Source organism: Opisthocomus hoazin, chromosome 19 (genome assembly GCF_030867145.1).
Source record: "Opisthocomus hoazin isolate bOpiHoa1 chromosome 19, bOpiHoa1.hap1, whole genome shotgun sequence".
In the NCBI taxonomy this organism is placed as follows: Eukaryota; Metazoa; Chordata; class Aves; order Opisthocomiformes; family Opisthocomidae; genus Opisthocomus; species Opisthocomus hoazin.
The window spans coordinates 562,175-586,729 of NC_134432.1; the positions used below are offsets into that span (position 1 = coordinate 562,175).

The 24,555-nt window shown below is 41.4% G+C and overlaps 1 protein-coding gene across 1 annotated transcript; it reads left to right on the forward strand.

The window, feature by feature from the left end:
- Positions 1-1,577: 1,577 nt before the first annotated feature.
- LOC142363643 (tRNA (adenine(58)-N(1))-methyltransferase catalytic subunit TRMT61A-like) lies at positions 1,578-22,465 on the forward strand. The gene is made up of 3 exons (XM_075439582.1): positions 1,578-1,938; positions 11,499-11,765; positions 22,137-22,465. Exons 1-3 carry the CDS (start codon positions 1,608-1,610, stop codon positions 22,463-22,465), a joined length of 927 nt encoding a protein of 308 aa, XP_075295697.1. The 5' UTR covers positions 1,578-1,607.
- Positions 22,466-24,555: the final 2,090 nt, after the last annotated feature.

A 24,555-nucleotide genomic window follows, 5' to 3' on the forward strand; every position in this document is an offset into this window, starting at 1 on the left:
TTCTGGAGTCTCCTTCTCTGGAGATATTCAAGACCCGCCTGGACAAGGTCCTGTGCAGCCCGCTGTAGGTGACCCTGCTTCAGCAGGGGGGTTGGACCAGATGACCCACAGAGGTCCCTTCCAACCCTGAACATTCTGTGATTCTGTGTAATAATACCTAGAATGAAAACTACGAGTGCCATTTATGAAAGATTAAGAAGATGAATATAATCAGAACGTGCAAGCTATAAAACATCATTAAGTATTTGTACTACCTCACAAAGTCCAGTATGTGTACATTTTTGAATTCATGGGAAGCCCTTTTTACTATTTCACCGTAAGTCCAGACAGGCCAATTCTGCTTCAGCATCTGAATACCTGACGCAATAAGCACGTCATAAGCTTTGGAAGTTGTGGCCACAAGCACATCTGTTTATTGGTCTCAATGACTGCAGCAGAAAAATTATAAATCTAGCTGCTTTACAGCAAATTGAACTACAAGTTTTGGTCAACAAAAACAGACTAGAATTTGAGAACTAAAAGTTTTTAATGAAAGCGATGAAGTAGGACCAAGCTGTTACATGTCAAATACAAAAGCACAGGAATCATATCATTATTCTGAAACTAAAAGTGACACTGCTTTGAATTGTCTCATGGAAGAGGTACCAGAAAACTGAATTTCAAAGCCTTCTGTCATAGGCTTTAATTTCTAACTTTGGGATCACTGCTACTTCATTAAACAATTCCTTCTACAAACTGATCAACCTGAAGCTTAGACAGTTAACAGGCAATGCCAGGTTCCATTGTAAGCTGTCTTCTGATTTCTAGGTTGTCTTCTCAAAGACAACAAAATGTGATTGTAATTCTCTAAATTACAGCTCTGAGACCATGGGGCTAAAGGGATACAACTGTTTGCGTTAGCTTGCAAATAGTTGTTTACGTGTAGTTGCAGCACAGATCACTTCCCAGGTAATTACTTTGCACCCCCACTGTCAAATTAAAGGCCACATATTCTGTTTTCCTTGTAGTTAGTTAAATTTATGCATAAATTATTGCAGATACTACCTTTATCCTATCTCTAAAACTTCATTTGGAAAAATTCCAAGTAAACTTTTGTTATCAGTCCTAATAACTAGTGAGTGATACCCAGGCAAGTAGCAGTTGTCTTATATTGTAAATCACCAAGGGGTAAGCCAGCAGATGGAAATAAAAGCTACTAGTTAACAACATACTCGGAGAGCTTCTGAAATGGAATTGAACAGAGTGCTGAAACTGCTACTACCTTGCAAGTTTCTCGGTGGTATTGTGGAGCAGGCTGAGTAAATTATAATGTATTTGCTAAATATTTTTTAAAACGTACCGTAAAATACTGGTTGTATTGAAATCTGTGGGATCTTTCAATTGATTTTAATTGGATCAAGAGAGCAGCGGGGGGGAGGTCCCTGAACTTCACGGAGTTCTCTTGCTAACGTCTCATTTGCACAGTGTGTTCTTGTTCTTGATTGGGGTAAATAAAATAACTTGGTTTTGTGTCTGTAGTTTCAGCTCCATCATGATCCTGCAAAACTCTCTTGACATATTTATTCTCTTCTAGGTGACAACCACCAGCCAAGTACAAGACTGTCACAATGAGTTTTGTTGAATATGGAGATACAATAAAGGATGGTGACACAGCTATTGTGTTCTTGGGCCATGATTCCATGTTTCCTGTGAAAGTCCAGCATGGCACTGTAACTCAGACTAAGTACGGGGTCATCAGGCATTCCACAGACCTCATAGGCAAGAAGTATGGCTCCAAAGTGACCTGCAGTAAAGGAGGATGGGTGTTTATTCTTCATCCAACTCCAGAACAGTGGACCATGAATCTTCCACACAGGACGCAGATTCTATATTCCACTGACATCTCTATAATCACCATGATGTTAGAACTGAAGCCAGGCTCCATAGTGTGCGAATCAGGTAATTAATATGTTGAAATCCTTTATGAAGAACTAACACCAACACTTTCATGAAAAAACGGGCTTGTCTTTACATTTTGAAAAAATTCTCTTTTTTTTTTTTTCCCTTGTGATAATAATTTTCCCAGTCTGCACATGGAGTAGTTCTATTTCATGTGCACGTGCTATCAGCTGCTGTTTCTTCAACATATAATGCTACCTCAGTATGCTGGCCTCATCTGCAGGTATACCTCTGAGTATGTGTTCGATTCGTTCATCTGCTTAAAATAAATATATAAACATTTGTCTTTCCCTTTTCTGAAACTGTTGTTAAGTACTTTTAAATACATGCTTTGAATCGAAATTCAGGCATTGTATTTGCAGTTTGAGAGAAAATGATTGAGATAAACCAGTGAAAGAGACTCTGATGACAGGGCGTTGAACCAACAAAAGAAATAAATTGGCAGTATTTATATAATGTGATACCATATAAGTACATGTATTTTTGTCTTTCTCTTCCTAAGCGTGATCCATTTGTAGCACTGCAACTGCATGCAAAACCACTGTAGCTGTATAATACAGTGGATGATGTGTTAACCACAGGGCTGTGTTTTGTTTCTAAACTAGGTTTCATTTAATACAGCTTCCATGATTTTGCTTAATTTGAAAGTAAGGAGCAAAATTTTATATTAATAGGCATTTTCCTGGTTAGATACAGGTTATAATAATGCCTTCATGACTATTACTGCAGGCAGTATGAGGCTTGTTTGATTTGATTGCATCTCTCTAGTTTGGAAAAATACAAACTGAGGTAGTTTGTCCTTGTTTTTTCTGGCTGTTTCCTTTGAGTCTTTTTATGCAGCGGTTTCATACACTTCCCTCTCAGGCATAGATAAGGCAAAGGATCAGCGTGATGGGCTTGTGCTGCACTGTGTTTTGCATTTAACATTTCCCATTCCCACCCAAGCATAATTTTGGGCAGCTTTTCAAGCATAATGACCACTTTCCAACACAACTGAAACGCCGCTTATCTCTGCATCCAGTTGCACCCGTTAAGAAGGAGGTGGTACATGGAGCTGGATGCTGTATAGCAGCACTTCCACAGGCAAAGCCGCATGCAGAAACCTCTGGTACTGCTAGAATGGTTGGGTCCTGTGAGTTTTTAATTTGGTTTGGTTTGGTTTATAGTAAGATCAGGCATTTTTAAGGTTGTCATGGGAAGTAGCAGTATTGTTCATTGGGCAGCTCTTCACCTCTTCCCCTCCCTGCTATGTTTACACAGGATGGGAAAAATAAACACAGCAAATTATTCAGGGTGGGGGAGATTTGAATTTCTCTGTGTCCTGCCTCGCTTGGAATAGGTGAATGTTAAAAGTACAGAGATGCACATAGAAAGTTTTCCGTAATGTTAAAGGTACTAGAGAGGTTGAAAAAGTTTAAAAGCTCGTTTATCTAAACAGCCAAGAAATGGAAACACTTGATGAGGTAACCTATCCAGATTCCCAAAAATGTTATGAGTCAGAAGTCATAGCCACAAACAATCCTTTTCGCTAAAGGGAAACTGTCCCCAGGTTTATTTTAATGCCTGTGCTGCGAAAGTACTGTAACTTGAGCTTTCCAGGGAAAGTGAAGCTTTACTACCAGAATTTTGCTTGTATAGCTTGAAAGATTCACTGTTCACAGAGAAAGAAAGAAAGAGTATTGCATCAAATTCCTCTGGTTAACCTTGAAGCAAGAGATCTTACTGCAAATTTGCTTGCAACTGACCAGAAGTGGTGATTTGAATTAAAAGTTTTACACGTATTGACAACTGGAGCCTCCAGTGTGATGATGTAACCTACTTTGGTGCCATCCTGGATTAGACAGCATTCAGTGATCCAAAATCATTAGTTCTGGATTAACCTTGCGTGGCCCAGGCGGAACCGGCCCAATGGCGATTAATAGAAACAAGACAGGAAATCTGGTCTAGTAATGACATTGGAGTCTGCTTCCTGCTGGTGCTGGTTTTAGATGTATTTTGAGCATTAATTAGCATGGAGGTCTGTCTTTTTTATTATTTGAAATTGAACCGATATACATAGTTACGGTATGGACTGGCAAAGCAGGCACTGTAAGGAGGCCAGGCTCTTTTCCTCTCGTCTTACTAATTAGACTGTGGAAGAGTGCCCTGTGTTTACCCAGCGTGAGAAAGCAGAATTATGGATTAGTCTCCACAACTGTATGAAGAAAGGATTGATAAAGTAATGACCTCTGTGTCATGTTGTAATGCTGTGGATATGAGTGTAAACGATCTTTTGTGTGTGATTAGAAAAATTCAGTAGAATAACCGGAAGGCTTAATTTTATATCACTTGAATTATGCGGTTCAAATTGATTAGTCATGATTTTTCATAAATGATATAAACATGTATTAATACAGTTTTTACTATTTTTAACCATCTTTAATAAATACGTGAAGAGCAACCCTGTCAGCAGTGCACGCATAATTAAAATGACCGAAGCATACTCTGTTGAGGTTATAAGGGAACTCGGCATCTGCCTGATGTTTCATGATGGAGGTGTAGAAATATGATCCTTTTTCTGTCTTCTGCTAATACCTAATTTATAAAGGTATCTTGAGATTTAAAAACTGTTAGCACTGTTGCTGGAGCTAAGATCTCTTGAAAGCATTGGTCCCTGGTCTGAGGAATTCCCCACTCTGGTACAGTCTAACAGCCCGATCTTTCCAGAATTAAAGGACACTTGAGATAGCAGCTAGAATACTTGCTGTGGGTGGTCTGGTAGTGTGGAACTTTAATTCAGGTAACTCTGATCCCATTTGTGTTCGTTGCATGTGCAGCCACAGTCTAGATAAAGGAATAAGCCGAATCTTTTTTTTATTTTTTGTGTCGCCACACTCTCCAAAACTAATCTTGATGTCAACTTCCCAGGCAAGGTTATTGTCAGTCCAGTGATTACAGCTGCCTATAGTAGAAGAACTCCATATGCCAACAAATTTTGAGGTTTTTACATTTATTTTTCTAGTACACTGGAAACAATATGAAACCTTTGAGGTATTTTTTCCAAACAAAGGAGTGGGGAACCCTTTTTTATGTCTTTCCAATCCCCAGGAATCTAGGATTTTTTAATGGCCTCTCTCCCTGGTAAGGCCTGAACAAATGTCTGTCCTAGACCTGCATGTGAAACCTCATTTAATCTGATAAATCTCACAAGTATTTTGGCTTCAATGGAGCATTGTATTTATAGATAAAATGTAATTTAGTCAAAAGTATTCTAACCACCACTCCAGTGATCCTTCAGCGTTCAACAAAAGCAGACTCACATGAACAAAAACGTTAATTGGATTTTTCGTTTCCCTTCAGCTAAATCCCAAATTAAAAATTGCTAAACCCTGTTCATTGCCACACAGCAATGGATTCCTGAGCCCACAGACTGGATTTTGGAAGACTGAAAACAGCATTCTGGGTTCTCATAGTTTCTCTGTGGCAGAGTAATGAGAGCTGCTGGACAGCTTTACACTAGAGCTTCTCAAAAGCAATTATGAAATTTTCAAACTCACAACCTGGGTATAGATTTTATTAAGAGTACACTCATAAAAAATTAATGAGGACTTAATGATTAATGGATACTCAATAGATGATTAATATTTTATTGTGCAGTCCCAGCAAGTCAGCTGTATGCTTATGACTCTTCTGAAGTGCATAGAGACTTTTTGACAAATGCTGCTCATGTCCTTATAGTTTTGGGGGCATAAGTATATGTAAACTCTTTGCAGCTCTATCTTTAGGGTAAAGTACAGACCAAAGTTTCTAAGTAGTAATTTCATTTTGGAACGTGCTCATACTAATGATGTTTTATAACCCCTCCTGTATTTATGTCTTAGCAGCTGTTCAGGTTAGAGTGAGAGAAGAATTCGAAAACCCAATGCTTGTATAGCACTTTTTGAAGTATAAGGCAGGCCTCATCAGTACACACATTGGCGAGCATAGTACTCTCTTGATATATCAAAGAAATGAACCAAAACTGTGGCCACATGAGGCATCACTAATGTATTCAGACTTCTGGCTGACCTGCAGCTGATAAGGAATGCTGTTCATACCCTAAAGCGTTTGTTTCCAGACTTTCTGGACTTACTTTCATCTTATCATTTCACTTGATCACCACGCGGGTGTCTCATGCAGCTCTGAACTTAACAATATTATGTTCGTTTGCAGAAGATCCCTCCCTAAAGGATTCCCCATTCTTGAATCTCTAAGGAAGAATTCTTTGTAGTCTTCGCATTGCCATTGCTTTTGTAGGCAGTGCCAGTCATGAGAAGTTGCCTACTGTCCTTCCCCCAACTCCTCAGTCTGGTCAGTGAGCTGTGGCCCTCTCTGACCTCCAGCCTGTTGCAGAAAATGCCTGTTTCAGTATGGTGTTCACAACAGGAGAAAGAGTTTGTCTTCTGTAAAGAAAGCTTCTTGATTCGCTGTTTCCTCTTTCAGCCACCAGCTCATCTCCTTAAAACTTTTCCCCACTCTCCTCCTCTCTCTCCCTGTCTCTGCTCTTGCTGTGTCTCACCTCTGCCACCATGATCTGTGCCCTTGACTGTCTTCGCAGTAAGATCTTTGGGTTAGTTTCCATCAGATGCTTAATACTTCTTCATATATTTGCTAAAAAATATTAATTATTCTCCTGTTACACAGACTTGTCATGTACAGTGAGCAGTCTTTCTCTGTTCAGTGTTTCTTGACAGATATTAGCTGTGGAGTTGTTAGCTCTGTCTGAAGATTCATTTCCCTTTGCTTTGAGGCTCCTTCCGTTCTCATGGCTGACTCATGACCTGTCTTATTATTTGCTGGGTCTAAGTGGCGTAGCTAGGACACCAATAGAGCAACGCTGTCATTGTTTTGTTGTATTTACTCATTTTAGAATATCTTAGGTAGCCAAACATTCAGCAGAAACTTCATTTCTATTAAAATGTTACTAGATATTGTATTGACCCAGTATTAAGTAATACCCTGCATACTTTTCACTTTTCCTCTTTTCAAGCAATATGAACCTATGTATGCACTTAAAGAGCTTCTTCAGCTGTATTCCAAAGTGCATTTGCTTGTGCACTGCTGTAAACATTTATAGGTCCTAAATCACTATTTGTAGTTCCTTTTTTAAAAAGAAGCACCCACGATGAGAAATTTTTAGGGAAGACAAGTCTAGCAATAGCCTGCAATGAGGAAATGTAGTGGAACACAGAATCAGGTCACTTATGTTTATAGCACGGGTGGGATTCCAGAAGGTTAGACAAATATCCTTTGCAATAAGAAAACCAGACTAAACAGAAAACAGTGTAAAAATGTACTCTCTTACTCAGTTATCAGTCAAGTGCTATGCTAGATGCTGTGGTAACACTCATGTTTTCTCTTGACAGCATTCTGATGTGTATCTGTACTGTACTGAAATACCATGTGGTGTTTTTGAACAGCTCAGATGTTCTCCACAGGTGAAAAACGATCTTAACATGGACATTGACTCAAGCTGGCTGAGGTGTGTGGAGGCTGCTCTGCAGAACACCTGTCATTTGAATAAGCAGAGAGTGAGAAGAACAGATCTGTTTGAGGTCAGGGAAATGATCAGGGAGTTCCTCTGATTAGCTTTCTTGTCTACAAATCAAAAGGAAGTAATCAGTAGGTGCTGAGCTGAAGTGTTTCATCTAGGAGTCCACTTGTGAGGATTGAAATCCTTCTAAAACTGCAGTGTTTTCCTTGTCTTGGCAAAGGGCAGAAACACTCCCCTGAGCTTAGGTGTATCAGAGAAGACGAACGGGGTGTGCTTGAGCCCAAGATGAAGGGAAGGATACTAAATCAGTCTGCAAGGTCGTTAGCCACCTAACTCGTGTGGTTTTAACACAGGATCTTGATTCATGCCTTTGAACAGAGATGGACACTTTCCTAGTCTGCATGCTGATCCCCTACACAGTGTCTCCTCCCTCAGATTTTGAGCTTAGAGTATGGTATGTTGGGGACCCTGCAGTGTCTCATTAAATGCCAGCAATGCAGATGTCTGCTTTTTGACTAAGGTGTTTAAGATCACAGAATAGTCTGTAAAAGAGCATAATATTTTCCAAAGGCACTAGCAGTGACCTAAGTTCTCACCTAAGTGTGAGAACAACAACTGTGGTGTTAAGAATGTCTTCAGTACAGTTTGAGTTGTCGTCATTTTACCTCTCTTCTATAGAGTCCATTCATGATTAATACGCTGTAATTAAATGGACATTGTCCTGTGGTAGAGAGCATACAGTTTCTAAGGCTGTTTATAGTGCAAGCTGTCAGAAAGGCAAGCATCCTGGTGTAAAAATTAGGAACGGTATTTGTTCTAGAAGTTGTCTTACCTTCTGCTTTCTAGGTCAAATGAGGAACATGGGCATCTCACTGCACCTGTATGAGAACGACAATCTGTTGAAGTCCATCCAGTTCTTAACTTGCCTCTCTGATACAAAATATTAATTTTTGAGCATTCAGGTTTTTGGTTCATTTATATACAGGTAATTCAGCTATGATATTTCAGGTTTGCTGTAGCATTCTACTTCATGTCTTCAGTAGTACTCCTTGCGTTTTGCTGCTTTCCTGACTGATTCTATATTGTGCTAAGGATACCTCTCATTTCACAAGGAAGCCTGAACCTGAACCTGACTAGAACTTACTCCAGACAGGTGCCTAAGTCTCTTTGTCATATATTGCTGAATACTGTGTTTTTCAGTAGTGGTTTTGAAATATGGACAAAGAAAAATTGAAAAGTAATTGAGAAGGTGGCGGGAGGACTCAAATGTTGATTGTTGCAGATTTGCAGGGGAGAAGGTAAACATTCATTTCCCCTTCTGCAATATCAGAGAAGCACAGGGTTGAACCTCTGCCTTCTATAGATGGTGCTGCTTGGGCTTCAGGGGTTGTGTTAAGTACGGACTCATGCTGAACTGCCAGACCCTCATATTCGTGATGAATCACATCAAGTGTGATGTCAGGCACATGAGAGTTGAGGGTCTTCATCATTTCACAGGACTGGGTTTAGAATCTGTTGTCTCTTCAAGGAGAGGTTTTACAATGGTGGGTGATTGAAAACCATCTTGTTCTTTGTTTCCTGCAGTTTTGAGAGCGTTGTCACAGAGAAGGCAGGCAGCATCTTCAGAAATACTCTCATTAATTATGTTAGTGTGATAGAATTTGATATATTAAAATGTGATATGTATGTATTATTCTCAAGTTTGTGGTAGCCAGTCAAGAAGAAATGGTTCCTGGCAACTTTGTTTAACAAAAGCTCGGTCTGTAATAAGCCTGCAAGTGGTGACTTCCAGCATCCTGGGTTTTGTTCAGGGTTTGGCTTGGAGTGTTTGTGAAAAAAAACAGAGTGCCAGAAAAGAAGCCAAAAAATCTTAATGGGTTTTCCTAGGGAGGAGACAAACTGTATCTTCTGGGGTGTTTTTAAGAGCAGGTTTAAAAGGAAAGTGATTAAAAATGTAAAAGAATATGAACAAGGAAACTGGATACACACACAAGCTGCCTCGCTCTTCTGCTTACAGCCCAGCTGTGCTGACAGGCCTTCTGTTCACTCCTTCAGATTAGCAGAGAGAGATACAGAAAGTGTGCAGCATTACCCATTTGAGAGGTAGAATAATTAAATTCTGTCAGTTTGCAAAAGATCTCAGTTGTGCAGTCCTGCCTTCTGGCATGAAATGTAAAGGCAGAATTTCAGTCATTTTAGCGTCCTGTGAACAACAGTTCCCTGCTCTTGTCATTAAAAAAACCCCAACAGTGAAATGCTGTGTTTTTGCTATGCACATATATCACTGAGTTTTTACAACCATGTGGCTACTGTGCTACCATCACTCCTTTTGACCAGGGAAGAGTTTATGTTGGCATTTAGAGTGTACAGGTCCCATGACCAGATAGTTTTCCATGTGTGCACATGTAAGTGTCTTTTGCATTTCGTTTGCTTTATTTTAATACTGGCATGAATGCATGGATTTTCACTTTAAAAAAGTGTGTGTCATAGTTTCTCTCTTCCCTTGGATCTCTTTGGAGCCAGTGCTAAAATCTGTAGGTCCTCCCTCTCTGTCTAATCTGCCCATTAAGACTGGGGCGTGGATGCTGGTCTGCTCGTTGGGGTCAGAGCCCTTTCAGAGGGAAGCAGAGGAGCGGTGCTGATGCCGCAGTGCAGTCAGTTGATCTGGTGGCAAACATGGGCCCTGAGCTCTGTTTACAGTCTGAATGGCTCCCCTTTGAGGGCTGTCGGATTAAATCGAGTGCCACAACAATATTTCTCCCCTTATGTGACTAGAGGGCAAGAACCTTGGATCCCTCAGGAAACTCTGACTTCCTATACAGTTACGGAACGTATTACTCCAATTAAGCAGCTGTACCAGCCCCTCTGTCCCCTAATTAATTTCTTTTCTAGTAGTTTCTGAGCTTTCTTCACCACTGTTGTACTTCAGGTTCTGTCCTTTATACATTTTCGAAGTTTCATATTAGTTGAAAGAACTTGCTTCAGGCTGAAACTCAGCCTGAACAGTCATTGAAGATAGCTAGAAACAGATTTTCTTTCCACGGGAGACATGTGTTGCAAGTACAGAATTGTAAATCAATAAACACATAATTTGGGGTTGCTGTGGTGTTTTGAGTTTGGGGGGTTATTCTGTTAAATGCCACTTGAGTGAGTAATTTCTGATGTGAATTGGTATATGGGTGTTTTCTTCAGTGAAAACGTTGGTTATTAGTCATTCATCTATTTAATACACCAGTGGATCTTTTAAAGTAAGTTTCCTAAATTATCAAATTGAAACAAGGAAAAAAATCTGTGTCTTAATAGTTAGTTCCCAGTTGTACATCGTAATTGTAGTTAGATAAAATTTCAGGTATATGATGGATCTCATTGGACTTCATTAAGATTGTGTAGGTGTGTATGTATGTGAGTGAAACGAGGTGGTTTGGTCAGTGTGACTGCAAGGAGCCCAGAGGCCTTAGTTTTGGATAATTTCGGTGGGAGTTGAGGATAGCCAGTGTCTCTTAAGAGGCCTGGGCAAACAGACTCCATATCCTGAAGGCCATTTGTTTGCATGGATGTCAACAGGATTTTTGAGCTTGGACCCTTGCCAACATCTTGTCTTTGTTTTAATGAAGTACAAGGTTTTGAGAATATGTTAAAATTTGCCTTCATCTCTTTTCACTCTGGAAGACTGGCACTTTGAGAAAAACTCTCTGGTTAACTTCCCTGATTTTTTCCTGTGGCATTTACTTCCTTGTGTTCTCTTCTGTGCCTTCTTAGAGCTAGAGCTGACCCTTGGCATATTTTACTATGCCAGGGAGATAGGACGGGTCCCGAGTTTGCCAGATTTTTAATTAATGCTTTGAGGACCCTGAAGACTGTTTCCTAGCTCATTTAGTTCCTCTCTCCTTGTGAAGGAAGGATTGTTCTCTTTCAGTAGTTTAACCAATGGTTTCTGTTCATTTGAGTTTTGAGTAAGTGTTCCAAGCAGGAGGACTAATGGAGAACACCTTTATTCTAATGTTTAGCACTGTTAGAAGATATTTCATGAGCTGTTTGTCTCTTCTAGGTACGGGCAGCGGATCCCTCTCCCATGTTCTCATCAGGATTGTGGCTCCCACAGGGCACCTGTACACAGTGGAGTTCCACCAACAAAGGGCTGAGAAGGCCAGGGAGGAGTTTCGGGAGCATGGCGTGGAGCATCTGGTCACCGTAACCAACCAGGATGTCTGCAAAAATGGGTTTGGTGTCTCAAACATTGCGGATGCTGTGTTCCTAGATATTGCATCTCCATGGGAAGCCATAGGACATGCAAAGTCAGCGTTAAAAGCTGAAGGTAACTGCACTTGCCTCTTTCTGCTCAGGAAGCACTATGCATGCACACCGCTCTGCCTTTGAGCCGCATGCTAGATCTGCTCGCTTCCACTGTGTGATCACTGTTCTCAAATGTTGAATTCTCTAGGCAGTTCTAAGGCTGAAAAACCTTCAGATGAGGTCTTCAATTGACAGTAGAAGATTTGAAAGAAGAACAGCTTTTTCCTACAGGCATGTGCTAGCTGCTACAATTAGCACGGGCAGTTTATAAAAAACCCTTTGAAACTTTGTCAGGTGCATTTTGCTAGATCTGGGAGTGTGTGGGAAGCAGCAGTAACAATAAATGCTGAAAGCAAATTTCTTTGTCAATTCAGTGGAAAGGTGTCTGTATAAAAGGTGTTCAGATGCACTTCACATCAATCATTGCAGATTTGGACCTGTTTAACAGAGCACCCCATCAGTAATGCTAAAGAAATTGTGGTTATAGTTAAATATGCTTGCCAATTTCTGCCTTAAGTCTCTGCTGTTGGAGGTAACAAGAAGTTTGCCGTTGGTTGTAGCGCGAATGGAACAGAAAGGCTATTCTAGCTTATGCCAGTTACTCCAGGATGGTGACAGCAAGTGAGAACTACCGTCGAGTTATTGGATGGATTTCATCAGTTTATTGTAAATCTTTTCCCTATTGAAAAATAAGCTTCAGTGAATAAATTATTCTTTTATCCTGGAATTAGCTTTCCCCTGATTAACGTTATACTAGTGTAACTATACTAGTGTGGATCTGAACCTTTTGTCTACAAAAGTGCCTTTTCTAATCAAGAGAGCATGGACATCAGAACACTGCCCGTGCTCGGATACAAGTTTAGTAAAACTTGATTATGTGCCAAGGCCCAGTTCTTTGTTAAAATACATAATCACAAACCTGACTTGAAGTGAATTGCTAGGTCTTCTAGAAATCACAAAGTTTAAGCTTCTTCTTAAAGGTCACTGAATGTGCATTACCTTGCTGAGTCGGGACTGTTTGGCTGCCTTTGCTACTACTGAGAATTTTCTCGAAGGCTTTCCAATACCTATGTAACACATGCTTTGTTTAAAAAGTGAATAAATAGAGAGACTTGTTAGCACTCTGTACCTGCAAGAGTTACAGCTCAATTTGTAGCTGCTTTCCAGTGTGTCCTGGGAGAAAATGTAATTTTTGCTGCACTGTAGGATGCCCTTCCCATGCTCAAATTATCTAATTTAGTGAGCACAACACTCAGCTGACTTGCCAGCTTAGAAGGTGCTGCATTGCGCAGTCCAATTTGAATTATTGAAGTGGTGCATGTTTAGAATACTAAGCAGAGCTGCTTGAACAGTTTCAGGTTTTGAATCATTGTCTCGCTCCAGCATTTGAAATCCTAGAAAAGGTATTATAGTCCCAAACTGGCCATACCATCTGGCTATACTTTTCCGTGCTATGCTACAATGTTACATCTGCTTAGGCAATATAAATAATACTTTAAATCCCGTATTTTTCTGTTTGTGGTATCGTGCCCTGTAGGTACCAGTCAAAAGGCGAAGTTGCTGATCCTTGCTGCAGTTTTTGCTGCAAACAGCCACCAGCACCTGAGATCTGGTATTGGTCCAAGGCTCATCTTTTGGGTTGCATAGTACCTGAGTGAGCCGGGGGACATTTTTTTTATTTTGCTATTTTGTGTATAAACAAAAGCTGTTTTTCGTATAAAATGTAATTGATTGCAGTAGTAATAAGTACAAACTTACACACATTTCTGTTTTATTCCAAATCATGTGGGTAGTTTCGTTGTGTTTTTTTTTTACTGCTGTAAAATCTAAAATATGATGGGAGGGTATCTGTAACTGCTTCCGTTTCTCTACCGCAGGCAGATAATTTTATAGTGCTCCTTTGTTTTGTTTTCAAATAGTTAAATCTCTTCTACAGTAAGAACATTCTGTACACATACTGCCGTTGTTCACCGCTGTTCCAAGGGTTAGTATAGTGATAAAGCATCACTGGAGAAAATGAGTCGTTCCACTCTTCCCTCCACGTCCTCTCTCTCACATCTGGACAGGGTCACTTTTGAACCATTCACACTGTGGGTTTTATTGTGAAGTGCCATGCAAATATCGCAGCTGTTCTGCCAGAGAGTGGTAGTTCATTCCCTAAGTCTTCAGGTATTTTGAATGAAATCAGAGCTAAGAAAATTTGATATGTAGCATCAGCTAGCCTCCTCTTTAAAAACACAATATTCAATATGGAGTGTTCAGCTGAGACAGTATGTAAGAGTGAGTTCTTAACGTTAACAAAACCTTATCAAATCAGTATTTTCTCTCCTACTTAAGCTCAAGATCCTGAATAGTTGCAGCTCCTAGTGGGCTGAGTGTTAATGATCCTCTTTGCAGAGTACATTTATCACTCACGTTATGCCTTGCAGTATGCTCTAAATACACTACTCAGAGTAGCTTGGCCTCCCATTTAAAGCACTGCCAACCTCTGAAGAGCTGGAAGAATAAAATGGCACAGTAGGTTCATGACTAGAACTTTCTTGTTCTCTGGTTCCTAGGGAACTTTCTTGTTCTCAGCTTCCTAGGGAAGCTAAGGAAGTGTGGGCTGGATGAGTGGTCGGTGAAGTAGATAGAGAACTGGCTGAATGGCAGAACTCAGAGGGTTGTCATCAGCGGCGCTGAGTCTAGTTGGAGGCTGGTAACAAGTGGTGTCCCCCAGGGGTCAGTACTGGGCCCAGTCTTGTTTAACTTCTTCATCAACGACCTGGGTGAAGAGTTAGAATGTACCCTCAGCAAGTTTGCTGATGACACCAAACTGGGAGGTGTGGTGGACACAGCGGAAGGCTGTGCTGCCATTCAGCGTGACCTGGATAGGCTGGAAAGCTGGGCAGAGAGGAACCTGATGAGGTTCAACAAAGGCAAATGCAGGGTCCTGCACCTGGGGAGGAACAACCTCATGCACCAGGACAGGCTTGGGGTGGACCTGCTGGAGAGCAGCTCTGCGGAGAGTGACCTGGGTGTCCTGGTGGACGACAGGTTAACCATGAGCCAGCAATGTGCCCTGGCTGCCAAGAAAGGCAATGGGATCCTGGGGTGCATCAAGAAGAGCGTGGCCAGCAGGACGAGGGAGGTTCTCCTTCCCATCTACACTGCCCTGGTGAGGCCTCATCTGGAGTACTGTGTCCAGTTCTGGGCTCCCCAGTTCAAGAAAGATGAAGAGCTACTGGAGAGAGTCCAGCAGAGGGCTACGAGGATGGTGAGGGGACTGGAGCATCTCCCCTACGAGGAGAGGTTGAGGGAACTGGGCTTGTTCAGCCTGAAGAAGAGAAGGCTGCGAGGGGACCTTATAAATGCCTACAAATATCTGAAGGGTGGGCGTCAGAAGGATGGGGCCAAATTCTTTTCAGTAGTGCCCAGTGACAGGACAAGGGGCAATGGGCACAAACTGAGGCACAGGAAGTTCCGTCTGTACATGAGGAAGAACTTCTTCCCTCTGAGGGTGATGGAACCCTGGAACAGGCTGCCCAGGGAGGTTGTGGAGTCTCCTTCTCTGGAGATATTCAAGACCCGCCTGGACAAGGTCCTGTGCAGCCTGCTGTAGGTGACCCTGCTTCGGCAGGAGGGTTGGACTAGATGACCCACAGAGGTCCCTTCCAACCCCTACTATTCTGTGATTCTGTGATTCTGTGATTCTGTGGTGCTGTGCTCTGCTGAAGTACAGGCTTGCATCTCAGCTGCATCCCTCTGTGCCGATTTCACCAGTCACGCTTTCAGCAGAAATGTTGCAGAAATGTTGCTTCTAATAGCCCTCAGGCATGGCTGCACTGCAGAACCTGCTTTCATTTCCAGACCTGCACTGTTTTTCTTTTGCAGTATCTGCTGATTAATGCTTTTCTGTAGTCATAGCTGCTGTTCCCAATACCTGACCTTGGTGGTTTTTGCAATGGTGCTGTTAACACCTTCAGGCTAAATTTTAAAAAAATGAAGAGAATGAAAACATTGTGAGGTAACAAAAATATTCTCAATATTCTACTGTTCTTAAATGCCCTGAAACTTTTGACTCACAGTCATCTCACAGCTGAATACTGGAGTGCTTTGAATATAATTCTGCACCCACCTACTCAACTCTCATAAATATTGTCTATTTCTTCCAAGGCTGTGCAATATGAGGCAGAAACCCATTTGTACAGTATTTTTCATACAGGTTTTAAAGTTTCAGGTAGGGAGATGGAAAAATACATCAGTTGGTGTCTTGCGTTACAAGTAACTGCTTGGTGGTGTTTAAATTAACAGCCTGAGTCAAAATTATTAAAACCACCTCTCTTTTATTTCCTTTCTTTCTCTTAAGAGATTTTGCTCTTAAATCCAGACTTGCCACTCTCTGTTGAGCATCATAAAGTCCCTAAAATATGAGTTTTTGTAAAATTGTGATCCTTGAGATATCACCTTAATCAGGTAACGTGGTGCTTTCAGGTCTTCCCCCAAACTCTGCAGGGAAGGTTCCCTCTGAATATCTTGCTGTTTGGGCCTCTGCGTTTCCTGCTGTCACAGAGGCCCTTCAGCAGTACTCTGCTCTTTGTAGCAGTAGTTGATTTTTACTTCCAGATTCTTTTGTTTGTTTCATTTTTTCACAATGGACTTAAGACAGGTCTTGTTTGCATTTTTTTGCCCTTAGCATAGCCATCATTTGTTGTCCTAACATGCCAGATTTGGTTATTACATATGCTGTATAAGAGAATAAATAATATCTCATCCTCCCAGTAGCCTTTGGTGCAGGTAAGGCATTGCCTGATTTAGCTAGCTTCACTTTTCACTTGGGCTTGCCTCCCTGCTCCTCTGAGCTTTCAGGGAATGCCATGTCCATGTGGAAAATCTCACTGGCTGTTTTTCTGGGGCCTCAGAGTTGTTCATTGGTCCTGTTTTTAAACCAACCGTGTGTGGCTTTGAGGAGCAGCTGAAATCCCTGGCCACACGTCTCACCCCTGTGGTATCTGGGGTACCCCAGGCTGAGTCACCTTGAGAAGAAGGCAGTGGCATCCAGGATGATGTTGTTTGGGCTCGGGATACCTCAGGAACGCACGGGGACTGTGTTAAGGCAGGACGTGAAGCCTGACAGTCTAGCATGCTGTTCAGACTGTCCTCCTTCACCCATGCAGGTGGGACTCAAGTCCGTGTCAACACTGCTCATGTCCCGAGGAGATTGTTTTGGAATAAATGGATGAAGCAAAAAGTGCTTGCTAAAATGTCAGCACCAGCCTTTGCTAGTGTGGTGCCTGCTTTGATCCGAAAGAGAATAAACTCAAGGTAAGGTTAAAAATGCGCAAACTAACTTTAAATTGAAGCATATCCTCTCAACATTGAAAGGCCATCTGATCTAGTGCAAAGCTGCCCCGAGAGGATCTGGGCCCGCGTGCTAACCCAGAAAGCAGCTTCATCTGGTTCCCAAGCGCTGGCTGTTTGCTGGGCCAGCCCCAGTAGTTGTGTCTTGTTGGAGGGCATTAACCTAACTCTGGTCTGTCAGGGCTTGGTAGGTCAGATGCACAATATGGGCCTCACCTGAAGTAAAAGTGGTTCTGTCATGTGTTGAGAGTCAAGCAGAAGGATTCCTGCATCGTAATCCCTGCTGTGGAGTGCTGGCCAAAGCTGTCAGCCTTTACAGTTTGTAGGAAGTCATTTGGGATGAAAGGATCCTGAAAGGAAGTTGTTGGGTTTTGTTCCCCAATTTGGAGCCCACTGATTTTTTAATGTCTTTGTTGCATGCTTTTGCTGGCCCATAACAGTGAGGAGGAATAAATTCCTTTCGAAGGGTGCACCTACAAACGTAGAGGTTAAGGTCACATTTGCAGAAAATCATATCAAGCTGCTACTAATGAGCTGGCAAGTGATTTGGAGAAGATTTTATTTTCTGAATCAAGAAACATCCTTTAATTTCTTCCAACAGCCGAATCCTCTAATTTCACTTGTCAGGGAAGCTGCCTCAAATCGCCCACGAGCACACTCACTGAAAGGAAGTTCTGTCCCCTTTTACAGAGGAAGTATTTTTAGTGTCCTCCTAGCACAGAGTAAATGCCGTGGTGATGCTGCTCAGTGACTCTCCTGCCTCGCCCCTATATAATGATAATGCCTGTGTGATTTTTTTCTTCCGTGAGATCTTTGTAACGTAATCTTCCAATTATGACAATGAACTGAAGTCCCAAAATGCAGAGCTGTGTTCTCTTACCAGAGATAAAAATGCTGTGTTATATTCTTTACATCACAGAACCATTTCTGAAATTGCAGGCCCTTTTCCCTGGAACTTAATGGTGCTGCACTACACATGTTCTCTTCACATCTTCTGAATAATATTGGGATGATGAAAAAACCTGTCAGAGCACTTGTGACACATACTATAACCTACAGAGGGGAGAGCACATAACTTGGACGCATTTTCTGTATTGTAAGCATGCACTGGAGTTCTTATCAATTGGGTAGCACTGCCAGATTTTCCATACTTGAAACCTAATGCAGTTGTTAGCTAAATAGAGCTGGTAGAGGTATTAGCCCTTGCTTACACAAACCAGAAAGAGAATTGTCTGGAGTTGCACGGGAATATACCAGGAACTGCTCTTGAAGGAGGAGTGTCTTTCAATGCACTGAGTGCTTGTAAAGATGCAAGGGTGTGTCCCTTGATTATTAAGTAGATAGTGTCTGTTCTGTGTTTCAAAATGTGCAGCGCTATGTGGATGCAAAGCTCCTCTTCCTCCTTCCCTTAAGCTCGCTGCTCTAGTCATTCCAGTCTGAACTGTACTTCAGTTTTCATAGGTTCTTGACCCTGTTGCTGGTTACGGTGACTGCCAGGACTGTGTGGGCTTGTTCCAGCCTACGAGTTTGGGAGATTTAACCTCTCTATTAAATGCTTCAAACTAACTCACTCCCTGTAAAATTGAAGGTGGGAAAAAACCTAAGTCTTTTATACAGTCTCATTATTCCCTTCTCCTCAGCTGTAGCACTTGTCAGATGCATTATACATGAATAAACACATTTTTAGACAGCTCTTCAGATCAAAAAGCTCACACAGCTTCCCAATATGAACAGGATTAATCTCAGATAATTACTATATCAATTTATGATGACACATAGATCTCATTAAACAAATTTAGGAATGGTATGTTTCCTAAAAGGAGGACTCTGAAAGAACATAAACTCATTTTATACCAAAAAGTTGCCATTTAGTTGTTTTCACTGCTCTCTAGTCTAGTCCACCCCTTTGTGATGCACAGACAGAGCAGTGTGCCCCAGCGAGCAGAGAGGGGGGGAGTCACGCGTCTTTTCTTCATTCATTAAGGAATCCTCGGCATGGCAAGACAAAGCAATGCATATTCAAGTCCTTTAAGCCCTAAATGCCTCTTGATGTCTGAAGGACAAGAGGGCTCTTAGAGAATCTGAGAATTGTGAATGCTGAAATCTAGATTTATATCTGTTTGGTGATTGTGACAGAAGGGGTGTTGCCTAGCTGGTAATCCGGCGGGGTGCAGAGGGCAGCCTACAGCGTGCAGAATTCAGAACCATCTGCTCCATTGAAGATGAAAGGGCCTCTGCTCCTGGAACAGAAGAGCATGTCCTTCTGAGTGCTGGTGTTCTGCTGCTCAGAGTCCACTTCTTTTTGCTGGTCTGAACGCACCCTGGCAATTGAATCTTCCCAAATCTCTCTATTTTAGACAGACTTTTGCAATTTGGAACTGCAGTTTTGTTGTTGCTTTCCAACCTGCTGCTAATTGTAGCTTTCCAGTCTTCTTTTAATATCGGCCTAAGCAAGCAAGTCCAGCCTGAGAGTCAAATGCGGCCTGCCTGATGGTATGTACAGGAAAAAGCAGAGGAGACGCCTCTCCCACTTCTTAGGGAGTAAAGAAAGATGCTTGGTGGTTTTGCTTCTAAGCTCTTTGTAGGTGTGTTTATTTGGGAGAGATGTTTAATAACCAGAACAATAGGTATGAAAGTGAAAAAATGAAATTGGCAGAACTACTAAAACCCACTGGATGCTCTCAGTTACACGGAATACCAGCTATTACGCTGTTTTCTCACTCGTCATACCTGAGAAGCTCCCAGCAGTGCAATTAAGTAAAGTAATGTTATTTTTCATGCTTCCTCTCTGGATATTAGCTATTGCAAGAAAGAGCTTTCTTCCCTACCAAGTGGCTTGAAAGCCCATTTTCTGCAACCCTACTCCCCCAAGCAGTCTGCTTTGCAAGGAGGCAGTCTTGATAAATCATCACCAAATTTGGTGTTGACATGCTGTGCTCAGCTGACCATCCTTAGGCAAAATGAAGGGTGCTCTGCCTTTAATTGAAGGCTTGACAAGAACTGTGGGCGGCTCTGAAGCTTGTATGGCACCAGCTGTGTGCAGGCTTCTTAGTTTTTGACTGTAAATCTAGAGCATGTGAATTTGAAAGCCTGAACATATCTCGAAACCCTTGTTGTCAGAAGAAATAAGAACAGACTTACTGTAAATGTAAATATATTTCCATTTTTTGTTGCAGTATAGAAGACAAAAACAAAAAACCTGAATGAAATAGTAGTAAGACTCTGGTCTCTGCAAATTCTTGCTTTGAAGACAAAGAGTTATTGTGAACTGACATTTAGCTAAGTTAGACATTTGTTCAGTTCCCTACACAACAAGAATATAACATCTTTCTTTATGACCTGTGTGCATTGTAGTAACTTTCTAATTACATAACAGAGATTTCTTCCTGAGCTTTTCTCTTTTACGTCTACAGACGTGGTAGAAGCATGTACTGCTTTGGCCAGAAAATATTAGCTGTCTGATTCAGAATGATTTTGGTATCCCTGGTCATGCTGGTGAACATATAAAACTAATTTCATGGGAGCTAGTGGACTGGGTGTGCAATTAAATTGGCGTTAACAGAGTTGGTTAATAATGACACACACCAGCATTAATTTTGCAGGTGATTATTAGATTTGTTTTTTCATTGTCACTCCAGGGAATTACTTGTCCAGGGTACTTTGATCTGAAGATGCATGATAAGAACCCCTGGCTGTGGAGACTTTATTTCAGGACTAAAATTAAATCCTACTTAGAGTATGGTGGATTAACGGTCATGGAAAGTGTTCTTCCCCAGTCAGTACCCAGCACATAATTGCTGCACAGTAAACTAGAGTGCTACATGATGCTTTCAGACCTGATGCTTTCTTTTTTTAGAGATGTGACTTTAGAAACGAAAAAGGAAAAAACCAAGGAGTTTGAGATAAAGCAGGCTGCATGTAGTCCCAGCATAGCCTCTATTTTTAGCCCGATGCTTCGCTCTCGCTTGCACAGGTTCTTTAACTACTTAGGCAACTGGTGTTGGAAGGCTTGACTGCATGAGCCGGGGAGACGGCTGGGAAGGAATGCAAATCAGGTCAGCAAGCATTTCCATCTATTTGTAATAAGTAAAACAATAGCTGAAGCTGCCTTGCCCAGTGTTCCTTCCCCAGCACAAAAGCTCTTCAGGAAGGGCAGTTGCCGTGTGGGACACTGTGTCCTGGGTGAAAGCACATGCCCTGGCTTTATGGCAGACAGTGTCCTTATAATTCTTTGATCTGATTTGGCTGTGGCTTTTCAGAGTAAATCTGAATCATTCTGTTCTCAGCTGTTAAGGTGACATTGTAGCACGCAGAAAGTTGTAGGGGGCCTATTAATACTCTGTATTTAGAATCAAAAATCTGAGCTGTGCACAGACAAGGAGACAAGTGTTAGTTTATGACTTAGAAGTACTGTCCCAGAGTTTGGAAGCATTTGCTTTAAAACTGCCCGTTGTGGTATCCAGTAAACTTTAATGCTCAGGAGACATGCTAGTCAGTTTGACTAAAAGGGTAAAGCCTTAACAGCACTCCATCTATGGCCTGGAGAGATTACTTTATTCTGTACACGCATACCATCATTCTGAAATAAACACAGCCGCTTGTGTCAGAGTGAGTGTGCATGCACACTTATATTCTAATGAAGGCAACTCTGTACAGTGTGTGGGGAATGACTTCTGGCTTTGTATGGGTGCCAACTTCAGCTCGGTGCCTCAATCCAGAATAGTGGATAGTGATTCCAAAAGAGTGGCTGCTCTAAAGGGATCAACTTTAGCGGTTTTATCGTGAACAAATGTGGTGGGCAGCAGTGGATTTGGAAGATGAATCAATATGCTGTTGCAATTTTTAAAGGGTCTGAAGCATCATGTGGAGTCATCCATGTTTGGTTTTGTGCACTTCAAACACGCATAGTTGCCTCATGGAGATTTTCTTGAAGAATGTTTTCGTTTTGTCTGTATAATAGGAATTCTGTGTGCATCTGGAAGAATGTGAAAAAGACAATAAGTGCTTTGTTTTTGTTGTTGCTCTCTTTTCCACTACCTGTCTCATTTTGCAGGTGGCCGCATCTGCTCTTTCTCTCCCTGCATTGAACAAGTCCAGAGAACGTGCCTAGCGATGGAAGAATATGGTTTTACAGAGATTAACACCTTGGAAATTCTGCTCAGAGTGTACAATGTAAGGACAATTAACTTGCAAATCCCTGACCTTGGAAAAGCAGCGGAGGATGATGCTAGCACTGGCTTTGACAGCAGCAACCCATCAAATCAAGGAAGTTGGTGCACCAATCTGCAGCAAGGAACTGTGCAGTTCAAAAGCGGCGTGCCGCTCAGGGAGATGGTGGGGCACACTGGGTACCTGACCTTTGCCACCAAGAGCCTCTTTTAGTACGTGCGGAGTTTGCGCAGTTTGGAGCATTTTGTGTGCTTGTGTGTGTGTTCTGTTTTTATGGTTCTTTTTTGTAGGGCATCCAAATTTTTATTTGTCAGGGAATTCCATATATAGTCAGATTGGGTTGGAATATGCTTTGTTTAAATAGCGCACAAGCATTAACCAGAGCAGCATCAAGGGAATGTTGAAACTCTGGAATGGTGCTCCACTTGCCGTCAGAAAGAAGATAAATTAGTAGCAAATGGCCATTCCCATTCAACGGAAAGTACAGAATAAAGATCTCTACCGATAACAAAGCAAAACACATAGCACACTAATTGCAAATAAGTTGGATTTTTTCGTCCTCTTTTCCGAATTACTTTCTCAGGTTTACATTTTTATGTTTTCCTAGCACTACTAGACACTTCTATTTTTTAACTTCTCTAGTGTCTGGGTAGCTCTTATGAATGTGAGAGTGCCTATTTGCATGCTTTTGGATACGAAAGTTGTGAGGTCATAGAGTTGCCAGAAAGACTGATCACAGAATTAGCGTTTCCTTGGAACAGAGTTTGGCTACATGGAGGATTACTGGCAGTGCTCAGGAACACAACCTCTTACTCCATTCCAGGGTGGCATCTGCAAATCATTTAGATTACACAAAGGTCGAGGAATTATGCTGATTGCTGGATTTGGTTTAAATTAGTATATTGTGCTCAATTTGTAGTAGAAAGTTGGACCTGGGTTCATACTGTAGTCTGCTAATAGATCGTCCACTTTCATAGCTGATGAATCCACTGTGAAAATTCACTGAACAGCTGGTTAACATTGTCTGAACACCACTTTGTAAGCGCTGTGGCGGAGGTTCTGTTCGTCTGGTGGTTTGTGTGCATTACGGTGTAGTGTCTTCCTGCAGCTGAATGACAGAAAGATTGCTCTTGGCAGAAATTGTCTCCAGATTGCAACAACAATGCAAACTTAGTAAAATCCTCAACAAGCTTTATTAATTAAACTTTCAGATCATTTACTCTTTGATCTTCCATACAAAGCTGGTGGGTGTGAAAAACTGTTTCAATACTGGATTAAATTTTGTATTTGCAGATTAAAATAATGATGTAAATTTATAAAGGTCCTTCTTTCTTTTTCTTTTTCTTTTTCTTTTTCTTTTTCTTTTTCTTTTTCTTTTTCTTTTTCTTTTTCTTTTTCTTTTTCTTTTTCTTTTTCTTTTTCTTTTTCTTTTTCTTTTTCTTTTTCTTTTTCTTTTTCTTTTTCTTTTTCTTTTTCTTTTTCCTTTTCTTTTTCTTTTTCTTTTTCTTTTTCTTTTTCTTTTTCTTTTTCTTTTTCTCTCTCTTTTTCTTTTTCTTTTTCTTTTTCTTTTTCTTTTTCTTTTTCTTTTTCTTTTTCTTTTTCTTTTTCTTTTTCTTTTTCTTTTTGTTTTTCTTTTTCTTTTTCTTTTTCTTTTTCTTTTTCTTTTTCTTTTTCTTTTTCTTTTTCTTTTTCTTTTTCTTTTTCTTTTTCTTTTTCTATTAATTCACAAATACTTTTATTCCAGCCACTAGTACTGTCTTTGGAAGCGCTTAGCTGCGCCCTGCGTTAGATAGCTGAGTATAGTGGTTGCTATGTGAGAAAAATAACCACTCATGAACTGCTGCCTGAACATTTCAACATGATATCCCTTCCCCATTCTTGACAAAAATAAACAAAGCTAAGCTTTTAACGTGTTATAGCACAAAGCTAATCCATAACGGTTTAAAGAAAGCTCAAAATTTTAGAGTCCTGCTCCGAAAATGTGAACGTCTGCAGATAGCTCGCAGTCAGAAGGGGCTAGCCTGGAAAGCTGTTGCTCAGCCTCATCTACCCATGGCACCTCTGGCACAGAGGCACAGAGACTGGGGCTGCTTGCTTGTCTTCCCACTCAAACATCAAACGAAAGTTAGTTTCTCCGTGCAGGGGGACTCCAGCAGGCCTGCTCTGAAAATGCGAACGTCTGCAGATGGCTGGCAGCCAGAAAGAGCTAGCCTGGAAAGCTGTTGCTCAGCCTCATCTGCCCATGGCACTGCGCGCACAGAGGCACAGAGACTGGGCCTGCTTGCTTGTCTTGCAACCTCAAA